Source organism: Lethenteron reissneri, chromosome 46 (genome assembly GCF_015708825.2).
Source record: "Lethenteron reissneri isolate LAM-NWPU_2019-01 chromosome 46, ASM1570882v1, whole genome shotgun sequence".
Taxonomy (NCBI): domain Eukaryota; kingdom Metazoa; phylum Chordata; class Hyperoartia; order Petromyzontiformes; family Petromyzontidae; genus Lethenteron; species Lethenteron reissneri.
Genome location: NC_083824.1, coordinates 216244 through 233315, shown reverse-complemented (window position 1 = coordinate 233315; position 17072 = coordinate 216244). Strand labels below are relative to the sequence as shown.

Sequence of the window (17072 nt, the reverse complement as noted above, 5' to 3'; positions counted from 1 at the left end):
TTTATTACTTCCCTTCTACGTGACTTTACCGAAAGAACCAAGAAGATGGATCCCTGCAGTCACGAAAGCTTTAAATCGAAGTTTAACCACTCTGTACATACCAACTCGCAGGGGTGTGGGAGGTGTGCATACCCACACTTTAACCCACCACCATCATACAAGACCTGTTGTTTGTGGTGTACCGCATTCATAACTGCTAGGTGCACATGAGACTTTAATACTGGTAGGAACCTCCTGGTTACACCAGCCCACAGGGGATTAGTGTGTCCATCCGTCGTGCATACAAAAATGGGAGGGGTGGGGCTGGGTGGGCTGTGGGGCTGATCACCCCGTGGTGCCCTTATAAAACTCAACGTTTAACCTACTCACGCCGGCTTGTGCCCGCCCTCACAGTCAGCCATATTTGCGGAATACACCACGCCACCGTTGACCCTGGCCATTGACCGAGCAACCCAACGTTCCTACCAGCTCCCTCCGTAGGAATGTGTTATATTTGAGAAACTTTCGCCGTTTCTAACTACCACACCAAAAGATGAAATGGAACCAGCGACCTCTACCTTGTAAGTCCAAGGTGCTAACCATTACACAACGGGCAGCTCCCAAGTATGAGTAAAGTATACGATGCTATTTAGAGTATTGACGTTTTTATTAAAAAAATAAGTTATCACAAGTTGGGTGTCTTTTATATTTACTATCAATTGTAAAAGTTTTTACGCAAGACATCTGTCAAAGGGAGTCTTGAAAACTATAAAGTTAAAACATACATCATACTGTACGGTGTAATATGGCATTGCCTTAATTGCCTGGTAATTGTTTATTTATATCTGCGGATTAAAATGTTTTATAGCATTACAATGTAAAACTTAAACTTGAAATAAAACACAACTCTGCTCATTTTAAAACAAGGAATCTCTCAAATTGACAGTATTTACATTTGCAATCAGCACTGTCCAATATATTATTACAAAATAAAACAAATGCTCCTTTTTCTGAATATATTGTGCAGTATTTAGACGTTCATGTTTTATTAAACAAGATATCGAGACATGAAAAAAAACTACTGGAAATTTTGACAATCATACCTCAGACAGCTGACGTCACTTTCTGCACACAAAAGTAATACGAGCATAACCCTACCAATTCAATGCTGCTGAATGCTATATAAAATATGTACAAACAATGCACCATTGATTAATGTACAATACAAAATGTTAACCGAAAACAACTTTCCAAGTCTAAGAATATCAGAAAATAAAGCCTGCATATAATGTCGATCTGATATAAAGAGCAGAATTTAAATAGAACAATCATGAGAGAATCACTTTTATTTCGGCAGAAAGTTATAAGGTGTGCAATGCCTCATCCAGTCATTATTGTGGGCCGACAGCTTCCTCTTGACCCAAGAACAGCGTAACAGTGTCTTGCTGCACGCGCTGGAATCGCTGGGTGCCAACGAGACCTTCCACTGTCAACGTTATGCGATTAGCTCGCCAGCAGAATGTTGTCAATATTCTTGCAGTCTTCCAGCAACGTCGATGCCTGCAGGAAACAAAACATTTATCAGAGATGTAGCAGCCTCTCCCTGTACAAGAGCAGCTCGATTTTAGCAAGCCTAACACAAGGTTCTTATATGAGAAACAGAACCTTGCATTACCCTGGTGGTGGAAGCAAAGGATAACTTATAATGCAAGTACACTACTTTGCAAGTAAGGACAGCTGGACTTGCTTCCAAGGAGTACGATTATGTCAAGCTCCTACTCCCCTGTATTTACACATTTAAAATACTGAGTAGAAATAAAAACAGCGCGCATGCAGTGATGCGCTTACACAGTGCTAAGCGTATAACCAAATTGTAAGTCAAGAGCATTTGAAGATTCCGAAACATTACTTATTTACAAACATGTCTTATTTACAATCAATTAGCTAAAGCCTGTAACCAAACCACACGGCACGTACCCGATTTCGTGAGATCTCAGAAACTTAAGCAGCCCTGGAGGCTGGATAGTGCTTGGTCAATCACCTTTTATAAAACAAGTGACTGCATGCATATGCGGTGGGCAGCGGGGTACGGTGGAGCCAATTTAAAAAGTTGTACTGAACTATGTTCCCACATATAATATGCTCTCCACCTTTATCAGCCTGTACTAACCAGCTTGGTACAGTATGGTAACAAAAACACAACCTGCATGATATTGGCAGCCCCCCCCCCCCCATCCAGTGGATTGATAAAAGAGCTGCACATGTACACTACTGTCTGAAACCTGGCTAATTTGTGAAAAAGAGATTAGACAAAAATGAAAGGATAACACATGACAACACGACCGCGTACACACTAGAATGTGAAAGAAAGCCTCACCTTCCTGAATTCTTCCTTTATCTTGTCAAACCGACATTTCTCATACACGGCCCTGGCAGTGTTGCTCTGGTCAAAAGGTTCTGAGAAAACATTAAAATTATTCAGGAGAGAATAACATTTTACCTTGAGTATAAAGTAAAAAAAAAAACATTTGTCAATAAGTAATGCATATGTCAATAATGGCAGATTTGAAATCTTTATTTCGTTTATATTATTTGCAACTCTATGAACATTTCCAAAACAAGTTTTTTTAATGATATTGAACTAAATTATAGATTCCACCAGGTGTCGTGAGGGTTGTTGCCATCTTATTAGATGGGAAGGCCTTTATCGAGCAGGGGACTGATCATAGCTTTTGTTGATGACGATTAATGTTTAACTATTGAAGCCGATTGACAGATCACCAAACATTCAATATTCTCGACACGTACATTAATGTCTGCATATAAGCTTGGATTCAGAAACAAAACAGAGGGATATGAACAGTTACAGCAATCCACCTTCAATGCAAATGTACTTGTTTCTCCACTCATCATCCAGGGTCCTGTTGATGATTCTGCCTTCCCTCAGAGAAATGATCGAGTGGTCCCAACTGTACACACACACACACAGCAGTCAATTTAAGTCCACATGCTAACACAAACAACTTGAGAACGACTTCTGTTAAAAAAATGTGACTCAAAACATTTCCTTGCGAGAAGTGCATATGTGCTCTTTGGTTTTTTCGGTAAAGTCACATAGGTGAAAAAAGATATATATAAAAATATAAATAACTAAATTTAATCACGACGTTTGAAATGCAACACAAGCAATCATCATCAGGTGTGGAAATCGCAGCTAGAATTTTTTTTCCCACTTTAGTAAAAAATTTATAGCTGTGATTTCCACACCTGATGATGATTGCTTGTGTTGCAATCGAAACGTCGTGATTTAATTTAGTTATTTATATTTATAATTTAATTTTTTCTTTTATTCTTATCTTAAAATGTTATTTTATTATTTTTTCACCTACGTGACTTTACCGAAAGAACCAAAAAGTATGGATCCTTGCAGTAACAAAAGCTTAAAATCTACAAGTGCATTTGTGACAACTTATTAAGTAATACAATTTAAAAGTACCTTTCCTGCAGTTCAAAACTACGCAACTATGAAAATACATTGTTCAAATAAAACACGTCAAAATTGTAACAACTATTTTATAGAGCAGATGTAATTTTCATAACATCCATCAATGTAAGAATATATGCTGAAGAGGAAGCTGCAATTTGCTCACTCAAACGTGGTGGTGTAGTACTTGAAGAAGCCAAGCAGGAGCTCGCCCAGGGTGAGTTTGCTTTGTGAAGTGAAGGTCGGCACGCTGTTGGCACTGATTGGGATCTGCCAGATTTGGAGCCTCGAGTTGAAGAGGCCCTAGAGAAATAACATCGCAAACGACGCCGTGTTACAATATGCGTGCTTTGCTAAAATGCGCGCAAAACTGAGCAGATGGGGAGCAAGGGGGGATAATGTGAAGGCATCCAACAAACTTGAGTGCTTTTCATTTTAGCCACGATTGCACTTTATCTCATGCAAATAAACAAGCGGTGTATTTCACTGTATAGGTATATATACAAAAACATTTTGGACAAACGTTACAAGGGTGAGAATACATCTCGGAAGATGAATCTGATCGTTGAGAATAAATGATGTCATGGACTGGAGGATACTAAAACAAGAAGCTTGTATTGTTGCATATCCTACCGGGTATTCTTTTTGCAGACAGGGCACTACTGGCTCTGGAAGAGCTGTAAAATGTATACAAAAAGTTGATTAAATAGCTTTCTTCAAAATCAGTGATAGCCCAGCAAATCGACAGTGTCCCCTGCAGTGCTCCATGCTAAAATACTCAGTGTTGTATCTTAAGTGGTTCTCTCTAAACAATTTTTATTTTATTTTACCAGGTATGGCCCACTGAGCTCATTTTCAGAAGCGACCTGGCCACAAATGATAGCTCAATAAAATGGCTTATCATGTGGAAATTAATAGCAGCCAAATACTATAAAAGCATGTTTCAAAATGTGGAGGGAAAAACCAGAGGACCCGGAACAAAAATCCACAGATCACGGGGAGAACGTGCACACTCCAAATATACAGGTATCAGGGTCGAGATTGAACCCAGAACCTCCTGTATACCTGGCGAGGTAGTTAACATCTCGCCACCGTGGCGCAATATAGTTGTCATATAGATTCAGCATTTCAGCCGTTGTCAAGTTGCCAATGCAGTTACACAGCTCACAAGACAGCAAAAAACCTGTGCACTGCTCACGGTAAACATGCTCATCTCCATGCTCATGCACAATTAAAAACTAAAAAGCTCAAAAACATGGAACGGATTTAATAGTTTTCATAAAAACACATTTCCCCCACATTTATTTTCTTCAATGCTTTTAAAGTGACACTGAAAAGGAATGATCGTTTATTTCAACAGCGAACCACATCAGCTGGCAATGAGAGTGCTTGCAGCTTGCAACGACTCGTACATTGCTTGTGTGGGACGTCATGCGACCTCCCCCACTGCAGCCTAAGAAGCGATTAGAGTGTGAAGATGCACACATCACATCTGGATCCAACGAACTTAACCGCACTTGGGGAGTTGTTGCCAACATCACAGCTGTTATGCAGCCTCACTTGACAATTTTTACGGCTTCGTTAGACTTTCACTTGGTCGCAGAAATAAAAAATTAACCCGTAAAAACAAAGTTTTTCACTCTAAATCCTTTATATGCGTGGCGGCTAGAGTCCACTCGTCCTCTGGCTTGAGATGGCTGCCACCTATGGGTCAGATGATTGTCAGCCAGTATTAAGCAATTGGTAATTAAATATTTAATTTGTTTTCCCTAAACAGTGTAAAATTTTGGAAAAAAATTTTCACGAAAATAAATTGTCACGCACAACGAGTCTGTGTGCAAAATGTCAGCTCCATTGGATCACGGGAAGTGGGTTAAAAAACGACCGAAAGATTTGCACGGTCGTAAGCGCGCAAGCAAGCAAGCGAACTTAATATAAAGGATTTAAAAAGCGCTTACTCTGTAGGAAGTGCAGCACCATAAGTACAAGGCTGTAGCTGCTCAGGGTGCCCTGGCTGGCGTCGTTGATGCCCCTCTGCAATGCCCATTGCTTGATGACCAGGATTAGCGGCTTCACTCGCTGGTCGACTGCAGCGTCAAGCAAAACACAAGGCGAGAATTAAAGGTCTACCGGGCAACTCTGTATACAAACAGCTTACATGAATGCTCTGCACAATGTTAATTAATCAATTGTACATGAGGCTTACCTTTCGAATAAGCCTGAAGCAAGAATGTGTTTCTGATTCCAATAATGTTGTTGGCATTGAGGTCAAACTCCACCCTACTTCAGGTGCAAGAAATAACAAAAAAAAGATTAAGTTTTCACAGAACTGATAATATGTCAAAATAAATACTAGAAATTTGGGAGGAAGTTAGAAACTAACCTTGTCTTGTCCCTGAACTTCACAATTGGAACCTTTGCACGGATCAGTTGCATTTTTTCCATATACGCTGTGAATAGAACACAACAGATTACGGCTCTTTAAATGCTGAAAACATTACATTAGAATCTGCTCACATTGCAAGTCCGGAAAGGCCACATGTGGAAGTGTTAATACGGGTGAACTTGCTACTTTAGCTTAGTGTGCATAGGGACTTTTTTTACCACCCTTCTGTCCAAGCCAGCTGTTCCCCAAAATGGACAACAATGGATATGAATGAATTGAAGTTAAAGATTAATTGAAGGAGTTTCTGAATAGAGTGAATATCAATAGCCTTGGAAAGGTGGATGGGTTCCATTTTTAAATCCTTTATATTAAGTTCGCTTGCTTGCGTGCTTGCTTGCTTGCTTACGACCGTGCAAACCTTTCGGTCGTTTTTTAACCCACTTCCCGTGATCCAATCGAGCTGACATTTTGCACACAGACTCGTTGTGCGAGACAATTAATGTTCGTGAAAAATTTTTTCCAAAATTTTACACTGTTTAGGGAAAACAAATAAAAAATGTAATTACCAATTGTTTAATACTGCAGACAATCATCTGACCCATAGGTGGCAGCCATCTCAAGCCAGAGGACGAGAGGACTCTAGCCGCCACGCATATAAAGGATTTAGAGTGAAAACCTTTGTTTTTACGGGTTATACTTATTAATTATGAGACACCTCTTCCCACGCACTATACACACACTGTCATTTACCCTGCATTCAGGTACAGCTATAAGTCCACGACTGATGTAGGCATCGACACATATGCCTCTTGTTACTGGAACTCTCACGGCACAAACCACAGGATGGACACTTACGCAGCCTCCACATGATTCTTAGCACTTGCTGGAGGAGGTGCAGAGCTTCTGTTCGTTGGTTTATCTGCCATGTGCACAGAAACATATTGTTGATGTAAGCATTGCTTATTTGAATTGTGAAGTTTTATGTACAGTCAATTCTCAATGAGAGGCCAGATAAATTAAAAAAACATGGATATTACAAAAATTATGCACGTTAGTTTATAAACATATTTATTGCTTATCTAGTGACTGTGAATGTCACTAGGCCTTGGCAAGGTAAAGTAAAAGTTAAAAACAACGAGCCTACCTTTACCCTACCTTTTACCTTACCACAATACAATCATTCAACCCTTACCTTTTACCCTTTAGCAGGTAAGGTAACAGGTAAAAAAGCAACGTGCCTACCTTTACCCTACCTTTTACCCTTACCCCATACAAATAACCAGATTACAGGGTAATTACTGTGGTACTACTACACATGATAAAGGTTTATAACGGTAAATGCTATAGGTAGAGTGCTTTATTCATATAGAATACTCCGATGATTCCAATTTTACACGCTTTCTTTTAACTCACTCTGTTGTTGTCGTTATTGTTGTTGTTGTATCCTCAAATCTTGTAACTCAATTTTAACCCACTTCCTAATGTGGTATCGACTGCAAACTTGGTATACTTATGTCATACTGATGACTATACTATATGACTGTATATCATAAAAAAAAAATATATTTTTTAACATTCTTTTGTATATGTTATGTTTCGGCTTGGGTCTAATTGTCCACGCTCAACTAACGTTGGCTGTAAATCACCACGGTTCCTTACGTTATGGCAAGCTTCAGGGCCACTTCCTGGAGTCGTGGAGTTCTGCCATTACTAGTAACATTTAATAAAAGCGGGTTTTTAATGAAGTTTTTTCAAATATTACTTATTAAATGGAGGCCACGGACTGCGCCACGGAGCTTTTAGCGGTAAACAAGGTACCGTGTTTACCGGGTAATACTTCGCGCTATCTTTACCCTACCGGGTAATTCTTCCGAGCTACCTTTACCCTACCTTTTATCTTACCCCTTGGCATATCGACACCTTTACCTTTACCTTTACCCTTTTACCCAGTAAAAAAAGGGTCAATTACCTTACCTTGCCGAGGCCTAAATGTCACTGTGTGGTGCCGGGCTTACGAAGCCACGGCGGATAATGTGTTGGCATTACGTGCAGCCCGCTTACTGGGCGTAGTACCAGCCCTAGCGGGGCTTGGGTGAGTGCTGGTCAGCGCGGAGGCACCACGTACAGTGTGCGGTGCGGGCTCCCGGTGAGGGAGCGAGAGGGAGTGTCAGCCAGCCAGGGTTACATTGGGGCATGTTACGCTGGTTGACCTGCCGACACTTGACCGGATGATATTGGAGGGGGGTCACCGGGCGGTCACGTGGTATAAAAGAGCTCTTGGTAGCCTTCGGGAAAGAGCTCGAGAGATCTAGAAGGTGGGCGGGGCGGGGGGCGGAGCCAGCCCTAGCCCAGGCCGATATAACAGGGGCCCCGTGAGGGGCTCGGGGTTCTTTGGGTTGCTGGTCAAGAAGATCCACGTCGGGTTAAAGAAGCCTCTAGCCACGCGGTCCGGGACCCAACTCGTGGTCCGGGCCGGGATCGCGAACCGTGTCTAGTTCTGCCGTAGCGTGGCGAGATGGCCATTCAACACCCAAGTGTAGGTTGTGTTATGTTATGTTGAGTTGGTGAAATAAATAGTGTTGCTCCCAAGACAACGTCTGCAACTCAGTTGGACTCACTACATTTACTTATATTGAATTGGAGAGCAAGGATATGAGTCGCCTGTTTCGAATGTATCTTGGAGTAACTGGTCACAAGTGAGCAGCGAATAACTAGAACGTGTAAATTGCGTAAATGAGCGTGTAATTTTTCTATTTCATTATTTCCCCCCCTCTTGTCCCAAACAAGGCTAATCCACAATCCAGATAGTCCACACGCCAGATAATTCAGCGTTAACTATATGGTTCTCTCAAATTAATTGGTCGATAAATGTAGCAGTTGTCCCAAACATATATACACACACACACAGGCTGTGGGATGAACTCCGGAAACTATTCCAGTTGCTGCGTCTCACCTGTTGTTCTCGGAGCACGAGGCAGAGGTCCCCATCACTGGTTCTGCTCCCAAAACCATTGACTGTGGACCCCACTAAGAAGATATTGCAATCTGTGTGAAATATGAAATAACAGCATGCAGTTTTGTTGCATCGTGCTCTGAACACAAAATAATGAATGCACGGTTTAACACGTACGCTTTCGCTACCAATATCATCCATAATAGAGGTTTTTGGATTAGATTGCGTAAATTTATAAATGTGTCGTTAAAACCCGCCACCACCCGACACAGCCAACTAGTAAGGGTTGTCACGTAAACAGAACGTGCCAATTCGTCACTAGTACAGCACTAGTGTGTAGTGTATAGCAGTGTATAGTGTAGTGTACTAGTACAGCATACCAGTGTGTTGGAGAGCCAAGCCACAACATTGACATTTCACTAGTAATTACAATGATGAAGCTAGTTGTAATTACTGACGAAATGTCGTACTCAGATTGTAAATGTTGTGGCTTGGCTCTCCAACACACCGGTGTGCTGTACGAGTGACGAATTGGCCACGTTTTGTTTACGTGACAACCCTTACTAGTTGGCTGTGTCGGGTGGTGGCGGGTTTTAACGACACATTTATATATTTACGCGATCTAACCCAAAAACCTCTATTATGAATGAATACAGTTTATAAATTTGATACCTTTTAACAGTTCGTTTAACAAAACATACACCGATAAAGTACATTCGATAAAGTGTGGTCCTCCCGTGCTAGGCCTCATGTCGAGCATATCTTCTCTCAAGCTTTCGCCACACATTACTGTGGGAATCTTCAACTCCAAAGATCTTAAATTTCGATTTAAAGTTTTCCTGACTGCAGGGATTCATCTTCTTGGTTCTTTCGGTAAAGTCACGTAGAATGGAAATAATAAAAAAAAATAAAACATAATCAAATAATTCTCACGACGTTTCGGCCACAACGCAAGCAGCCGTCCTCAGGTGAAAAACAGGTCTGTCGAGAAGACAGAGTCTGAAGACAGAGTCTGTCTTCTTCATCTGAGGATGGCTGCTTGCGTTGTGGCCGAAACGTCGTGAGAATTATTTTATTTTTAATATTATTTTATTATTTCCAAAGATCTTCAATTCTAAAGATACCCGCATTAGTGCGTGGCGAAAGCTCGTCAGAAGAAATTCCTACAAGCGACCTAACTGAGGAAACCACAAATGGATTACGGAGTGGCTGTTAAAACCGGTGTGCTAAAAATGGTACATTAGTGGAACATTTTCCAAGTAAAGACGGACTATGCTTAAGGAAAGAACTTTGTGAAATCGGCACGTTTACTTACAGGGGAACAATTTCCGAACCTCACACTGCAAGCTCTCCCGCAGCTGGTCCTTCTGCTGGAAGAGCCTTGCCTGCTGTTGGCAGTTTTGGTGCAGGTCTAGGATTTGCTGGCTTAGCTGAAAACAAGACAAAACAAGATTTAGAAAACACCATTAATTTACAGGAAAATTTAATTTTATGTCTGTTCACAAGCTCAGACAGAATGGGAGAGTGATTTTAAGCTTTGAGATGACCAACTCTATTTTAGCACACCAATGCGACGGACTGTTTTGGCATTAACACTGCAAAACTATTATTCCTCGGCCGAGAAAAAGCCATTATCACTGCCTATTCATCTCCGCTGCGGAAGTTCCATGCCGCCGACTGGGTGGCCTTGCTCACCTTGTCAGGCACGCTCCGGGTAGACGTTTCGCTGGACGCCTTGAGATGTAGGAGAGCGGGTGAGACAGGGGGCAAGGGCAGGACCTGCTTGGCAAGGTCGTTTGCGGAGGTGTGCGCACTGTTTGTGGGCTGGACACACGGCTTCTTCCCCTCAAAGTTGGTCGAATCATCGTGAACACGCCTGCACACAGGTAATAATTTTCATATAAATACAGAAAAATTTACATGACAGCTCTGCGGTATGTATTCCAGGTTGTACAGCGAGTTATATGGCTACGGTGTCTAATGTTTCGCTCCACGTGTTGGAATCTTCTTCGGGAACTGTATTTGCGCTGAAGAAGCTCCCGGCAATGTGCAGCGAAACGTCAAAGACATCAACCAGGAAACATAGTGGCCAGCGATACAGTACAACCGGGAAAATATATGCAGCAAGGTAGGGGGGGCTCCTCCCCCCCCTCTTACTCTATATAGTCGCGTTTCTCTATTAGCTCTCTTCACTTACTACAGTGATTTTGGCTTTGGTTCCACCTGAAGACGGAAGTTTATGTTGCGTCCGAAACGTCGTGATTTAATTTAGTTGTTTTTCATTTATTTATTTTTTACCTACGTGACTTTACCGAAAAAACCAAAGAGTATGAATCCTTGCAGTCACGAAAACTTCAAATCTAAAACATTACATTGTTAGTCATTAATAAAAAGTGCACATACAAAGTCACCGAAAAAATATTATGTTTTGTCTTTACTGGTGTCTCAGTGATGAGTAAATGATACTGCTCTTACTTGCGGTTGATCCTGGGTGACTCCAGAACCGTGGAGCCGTAGAGGGGAGTCGCAGGAAACCTCACAGGGACCATCGCAGTTCTCTGGCCCATGTGCATGTTCCGAACAGCGCTCATGCCAGGCACAGCACGCACACCGTTTAGCGTGCTCACAGCGGCTGCTGACGGTAAGATGCCTGGTGCAGCGCCCACCACTTTGATGAAAGGGCTTCACGAGGAGAAATACAAACATTTAAAATAAGCATCATCATTTCATGTTTTTTTACCGCACCTACCGTGCAGTTGCAGTGCACGCCGAGGTGCCAGAACAAATGGGTATTAGAGATAATAACCAAGGTGATCACTCAGCCAGGAAGTGATTTCAGACCAAATTCAACGTGATAAAACAATGCAGTAATTGGACAACATACACAAACAGCGATTGAAATTACTATTCTGGCCACTTCATCTAAAATATCTACATGCGTTTTGAAAATGTCTTTAATTTATTTTAAAATGTTGTAATTTACAACAGAGATAATGTGCCACAGCATAAGACGAAGTGTTGTTTTTTAACGAAACAATCAGAACAAGCAGAAACACACTTCTGACATGAATTACACTTTCGTAATTCAAGCCACCTCAACAAGCTTGCCTACACGTGGTTGTACCTGGGATTGCCGGTCCCATTGGGGAAGATGTGGTTCTGGGGATGAGCTCTGTCATTGTAATTGATGTTGTTGTAGATAAATCTTGTGGCTGGGCGCTGCAAGAGGTGGTTGCCTGGCTGCGTGCTGGATGAGAACCTCTGATTGTGAGGGTTGTTGAGAGGTGTGGGATACATCGCTTTTCTCCCCTTCACCGGAGCCCAACAGCATTAGCAACTGTGAAAGTACAAAGTAACAAGACAGCACTGTGAGAGATGTGGACGCTCAGGCGTCGGGTCAATCCACTGCTGGATGAGACCCCCCCCCCCACGCTCAGTGCACGTGAGAGCATTGCGGGACAGCAATGGATTCGTTTTGCTGCAGTGGCATCTGCTGACCACAAAGCAGTCCCGCAGGCTATAACACATTATCAAAGCTGATCTCCCATCCAAGTACTATATATGCTCAAATTCCTGCTTAGCTTCCGAGGTGTGAAACGTTCAGACGCATTTCGGGCGATATGTCTGTTTAGGGTAAAAAGCCAATGTCTTTGTTCAAGACATTAACCCTTTCATAAGCCGATGTCCGTTACCAAATGCCAATGAAACGTTTCATAATTGGGAGCACAATGTTTCAAAACCGGTGGCGAGTTGAACTTATTAACACTTCCAGCTATGTAAATTGTTGACCACGACTGTACATGTTAATGACTTATACAGGTGTGGAGGCATCGGGAGGGGTAAACCCCCATCGGCTGTCCCCAACTCACTCGCTATTGTAAACTTTCAATCACATTTCTTATGATCACTGTTACATTGTTTTTATAGCATTATTTTAGTAATTTCTATAAAGGTTTAGTTTAGCCCGATTTTTTGATGTAGTATAGAGTTATACTTAAAATCTTAATCTATATTGTATTATGATTGTTATTGTGATCTAACATCAAAATGGGATTTTTTTGCACATTTTTGTACGCAACATAAACAAATGGTGCTTTTTCACTGGAAGATTTTATTGTTTTTGTAGGGGACGTTTCAATTTGCGTACAGTCAATTTTAAAATGTATCTTGTCATTTTATTGTTTGCGGCGGTTGCACCCGAATCAAGAGCCGAATGGCTCACAGGGTTATTCCAAATAAATGAAACTGAAACACCTTCCTCTCTCGTATGTTGAACTTCGCCAACACGAGAACAGCCACGGCGAGACGTAATGGTTAAGACAAAGATCCCCCATATAGCCTTAGCAGACTGTAGGGGCAAGTGCTGTTAGATCACACACACACACGTTACATGACCGGTCTAAATCAAGACACAGATCATCGTAAACGCCAAATACATGTTGAGGAAGAGAAGAAATTATCCTGATGGCGGTACCCCGGGGTACCAAATAACACAAAATGGCTGAGGCAATTAAATATTTTGTTTATAGATTCGAAGCTTTCGTAACTGCAGGAATTACTCTTTGGTTCTTTCGGTAGAGTCACGTGGAAAATAAAATAAAAATATAATACGACGTTTCGGTTGCAACACAAGCAACCATAAATTTGTATTTAAAGCTTTCGTGACTGCAGGGATCCATATTCTTGGTTCTTTCGGTAAAGTCACGTATTTTTTTTCCCTTCTACGTGACTTTACCGAAAGAACCAAGAATACAAGCAACCATCTTCTGTTCATCTTGGTGTGTGTCTCGCTCTGTGTCTGTGTCTCTCTCTGCATGTGTCTGCCTATACGCTGTTCCCGTCTGTGTTTAATCATTCATTCTTACCTGATGATGGTTACTTGTGTTGCAACCGAAACGTCGTATTCTATTATTTTATTTTATTTCTGGGACACTATTTTTTTCCAGGGGTGTTACTGAACTCCGTGACTGGGGAACCAATCAATCCCAAATCGCTGCCATTCCGCGATGTCGAAACGCAGCGAAACCTGAACGCTCGCGGTACGCAGCGTAGTGGTGGTGCATCATCGTAGTGTACAGCTCGTCGACTAAAAAATACCTTCTTCACGGACATTATGCGAGAGCCACAAGGTTTCAAATGTTAAATTTGACGGAGATGCGATAATGAAGTTGGAATACAAAGCTCACTCACGCTCTGCACATCGATTCCGAAAGTGAGAATCTGACAGCAACATAACTGAAGACGTCACAGCAAGCATTGAAAACACGGAAGCAGAACTTGTTGGTGAGGATATTCGCTTGATTGCAAGATGCTGAATGTGATGATGACAATAACGGGGTTGAATGAGGCTCTTCTTCACTCAGTGTCCACCTCACTACCGCCGGCATCTCTAACTTCACCTCGCTCTCGCCACAAGAGACGAAGCCACAAGTCAGTCAGTCGTTGTTGACGATTATCAACAAGTAGGTGGCGAGGAAGAGAGAGAGACGCGTTCACGTTTCACAAAGAAACACTGACGATGACGACAAAGTGGTCATTACAAACGCCAGCGCTTCGCGGTTTCACACTTACACGGCCGCACTCGTTACACACAAACGCGCCACAATACATCTCTGCTGATATGGTCAAGGAGCACACACACACACACCATCAAACAAACTCCGATCATCCTCACTGCAGCGGCTTTTGGCGATGTCCATCGAACACCGCGCGCTTTCAGATGCGCTTCCGCGGTCGTCTGGAACGCTCTCTTCCGATATTTGTACATCGCTATGCACTTTTTTACATCCGGATTGAAAACTCAATTGTCTATAACTGCCCTTTGGTGTTTAGATTGTCGTCCTTCCCCCGCACCTCCCATTAGCGCGGCTACGGCTACGTACGGCGCGCAAGAAGTTCACGTGTACACGCACTGTACTCACTCGCACTGTACTCACCGCTCCGCTCTCTCTCGCCTCAGGACGCGAGGCGGCTCCAGTCAGCCCTCGCTTGCGACAAGCAGCAAGCAGACGCCGTAGACAACGGGCAGCTCCACGCTCATGGCTTTGTAAATCCACGCAAAGCGAACGCTGAGCGACGACGAGGGGCTGGGAGAAGGCGCCGCCTCAGACAAGGCCTCAGGCTCGGATTGCGCCTTCCGTTTTCGTCTCTCGGCACAGCGAGGCGGCTCCTCCTGTTGAGTTTGTTTGTTTGTTAAATTCGCTCTGGCCGCACAACGACAACAACAAACAGCCCCCACGAAAGCCGCAACGAGCGCGTTATCGCCAGCGACAGTCAGCACGGGGCTTCGGTGCTGCCGAGTACGCGAATCGGCCGCCACCACTACCAACACTGAAGTTTGTCCGGCAACGGTGACGTCACGGCTCCGCAATGACGTGTAAACAAATGACGACATCGAGCGGTGATGACGTTAGTGCAATGACGTCATTTGACGGGAACGCCGTGACGTCACGCATGACCCATAATGTCATTTTACAGAATCACAATCAGTATTGATTGTATCTTGACTTAAAGCTTTCGTGACTGCTGGAGTTCATATTCTTTGTGTCTTTCGGTAAAGCCAGTAAGATATAAAAAATATAAACAAGTAAACCCGTAAAAACTAAGTTTTCACTATAAATCCTTTATATGCGTGGCATCGGGGCGGCGAGAGTCCTCTCGTCCTCTGGCTTGAGATGGCTGCCACCTATGGGTCAGATGATTGTCTGGCAGCATTAAGCAATTGGTAATTAAATATTTTAAAAAAAATCCCTAAACATTGTAAAATTTTGGAAAAAAAATTTTCACGAAAATGCATTGTCACGCACAACGAGCCTGTGTGCAAAATGTCAGCTCGATTGGATCACGGGAAGTGGGTTAAAAAACGACCGAAAGATTTGCACGGTCGTAAGCGCGCAAGCGAACTTAATATAAAGGATTTAAAAATAATAACAATATCACGACGTTTCGATCGCAACACAAGCAATCGTTATCAGGTGAAACAAGAGGGGGAAATTCTAGATTGGAAGTTTTCGTGAAGAAGGGGAAAGCTGCTGAAGCAGGCTGTTTATAAAGGTTTAGAGATGGGCGGGGCAGCTCATGTTAATGTGATAGCCAATGGGTTTGCAGAGTGCCTTTGTCTTGGCAAGATTTCCAAAATCATGAGCAAACACAAGATCCAGGTACGATTCAACACAGTACATCAAATTCGTGATTTGATCCCACCTGTGAAGGATGTGATCCCTGACATGTAATACCCTGGCGTCTACAAACTAAGCTGTGTCTGCGGCAGCAGTTACATTGGGGAAACTAAGCGACATGTCTCAGACCGTGTTCATGAACACAAGGCAGATCTGAAACACGGTAGGACCAATACCTCGGCCGTGGCTGATCATTATTTCAACGCGGTGGGCACACACGAAATTGATTTTGCCAAGACGAAGATAATCTGCAAACCCACTGGCTATCAAAAAAGATTCGTTCATGAAGCCATCCAGATATGTAAACACAGACACAATTTCAACGGAGAAGATGGGTACAAACTGAGCAATAATTGGAAGGACGTTAGTCACCAGTTTAGGTCATAATTGGCTGTGATGTTCCCTTCCTACCTACAGTAAAACCTTGAATTGCGAGTAACTTGGTCTGCGAGTGTTTAGCAATACGAGCAAATTTTTAAATAAATATTAATTTGATAAACGAGCGAGGTCTTGCAATACGAGTAGTACGTGTATACGCTTTGTCTGCCGAGCGTCACGTGATCACAACTGATAAACGAGTGCTTTGGATTACAAACACGTTTCCGGAACGAATTATGCTCGCAATCCAGAGAAAGAAAACACAAAACACAAAACGCACGCAAGCGCGTGGCCGAACACGCCACCCTCTCAAGCACACCTGGCACCAACAAAAGCCGTGGTTGGTGGCGATTGTCAAGAAAAGTGAATCGGCATTGTGTCTCGGCAAGGGGCCTGACACCAGCTGCGCGGTGACGGTCTTCGTGGTGGTGCACGGTGCCTGACTTGCACGCACTCCGCCAGGACCGCAGGGATTGACTGAGCCGACGGATCAGGTGCGAACGAGATTCATTCATCAGGCGTGAACACATCTTGACAGGTATTCATAATGGTGGGGGTGTGGGGTGATAAGGAGCGGTGGCGCAGTGGTTAGCACGCTCCACTATGAATTTGCAGACGTGAGTTTGATTGTCGTGTCGCGACTACCATCGGTGTCGAGTGATATCCGAACCGGTTATCCGGGATAACGCCCTCTTCACCAAGCCACGTTTGACC

The 17072-nt window shown here is 43.0% G+C and overlaps 1 protein-coding gene across 3 annotated transcripts; it reads right to left on the bottom strand.

The window, feature by feature from the left end:
- Positions 1-627: 627 nt before the first annotated feature.
- LOC133354157 (poly(A) RNA polymerase GLD2-like) lies at positions 628-15154 on the bottom strand. 3 transcript variants are annotated; one of them, XM_061570775.1, is made up of 15 exons: positions 14739-15154; positions 11927-12139; positions 11278-11484; positions 10498-10678; positions 10118-10232; positions 8803-8894; positions 6705-6768; positions 5847-5913; positions 5670-5746; positions 5422-5550; positions 4097-4140; positions 3630-3766; positions 2857-2948; positions 2357-2436; positions 628-1539 (listed from the first exon to the last, which is right to left on the bottom strand). In XM_061570775.1, exons 2-15 carry the CDS (start codon positions 12097-12099, stop codon positions 1483-1485), a joined length of 1515 nt encoding a protein of 504 aa, XP_061426759.1. In that variant the 5' UTR covers positions 12100-12139; positions 14739-15154; the 3' UTR covers positions 628-1482. The 3 variants fall into 3 exon arrangements, with proteins under 3 accessions (XP_061426759.1, XP_061426760.1, XP_061426761.1); XM_061570776.1 differs by having other exon boundaries at positions 5670-5743; XM_061570777.1 differs by lacking the exons at positions 628-1539; positions 2357-2436; positions 4097-4140 and having other exon boundaries at positions 2936-2948.
- Between the last annotated feature and the right edge of the window lie 1918 nt (positions 15155-17072).

What these genes read in the sequence shown, in the direction of transcription:
- LOC133354157 (XM_061570775.1), bottom strand. Translation starts at nt 12,099, where the DNA reads ATGTATCCCACACCTCTCAACAACCCTCACAATCAGAGGTTCTCATCC. An exon ending in CCCGGAGCGTGCCTGACAAG is followed by an intron (nt 10,233 to 10,497) that starts GTGAGCAAGGCC and finishes TCTTGTTTTCAG; the next exon opens with CTAAGCCAGCAAATCCTAGA. An exon ending in GGTTCGGAAATTGTTCCCCT is followed by an intron (nt 8,895 to 10,117) that starts GTAAGTAAACGT and finishes TATTTCACACAG; the next exon opens with ATTGCAATATCTTCTTAGTG.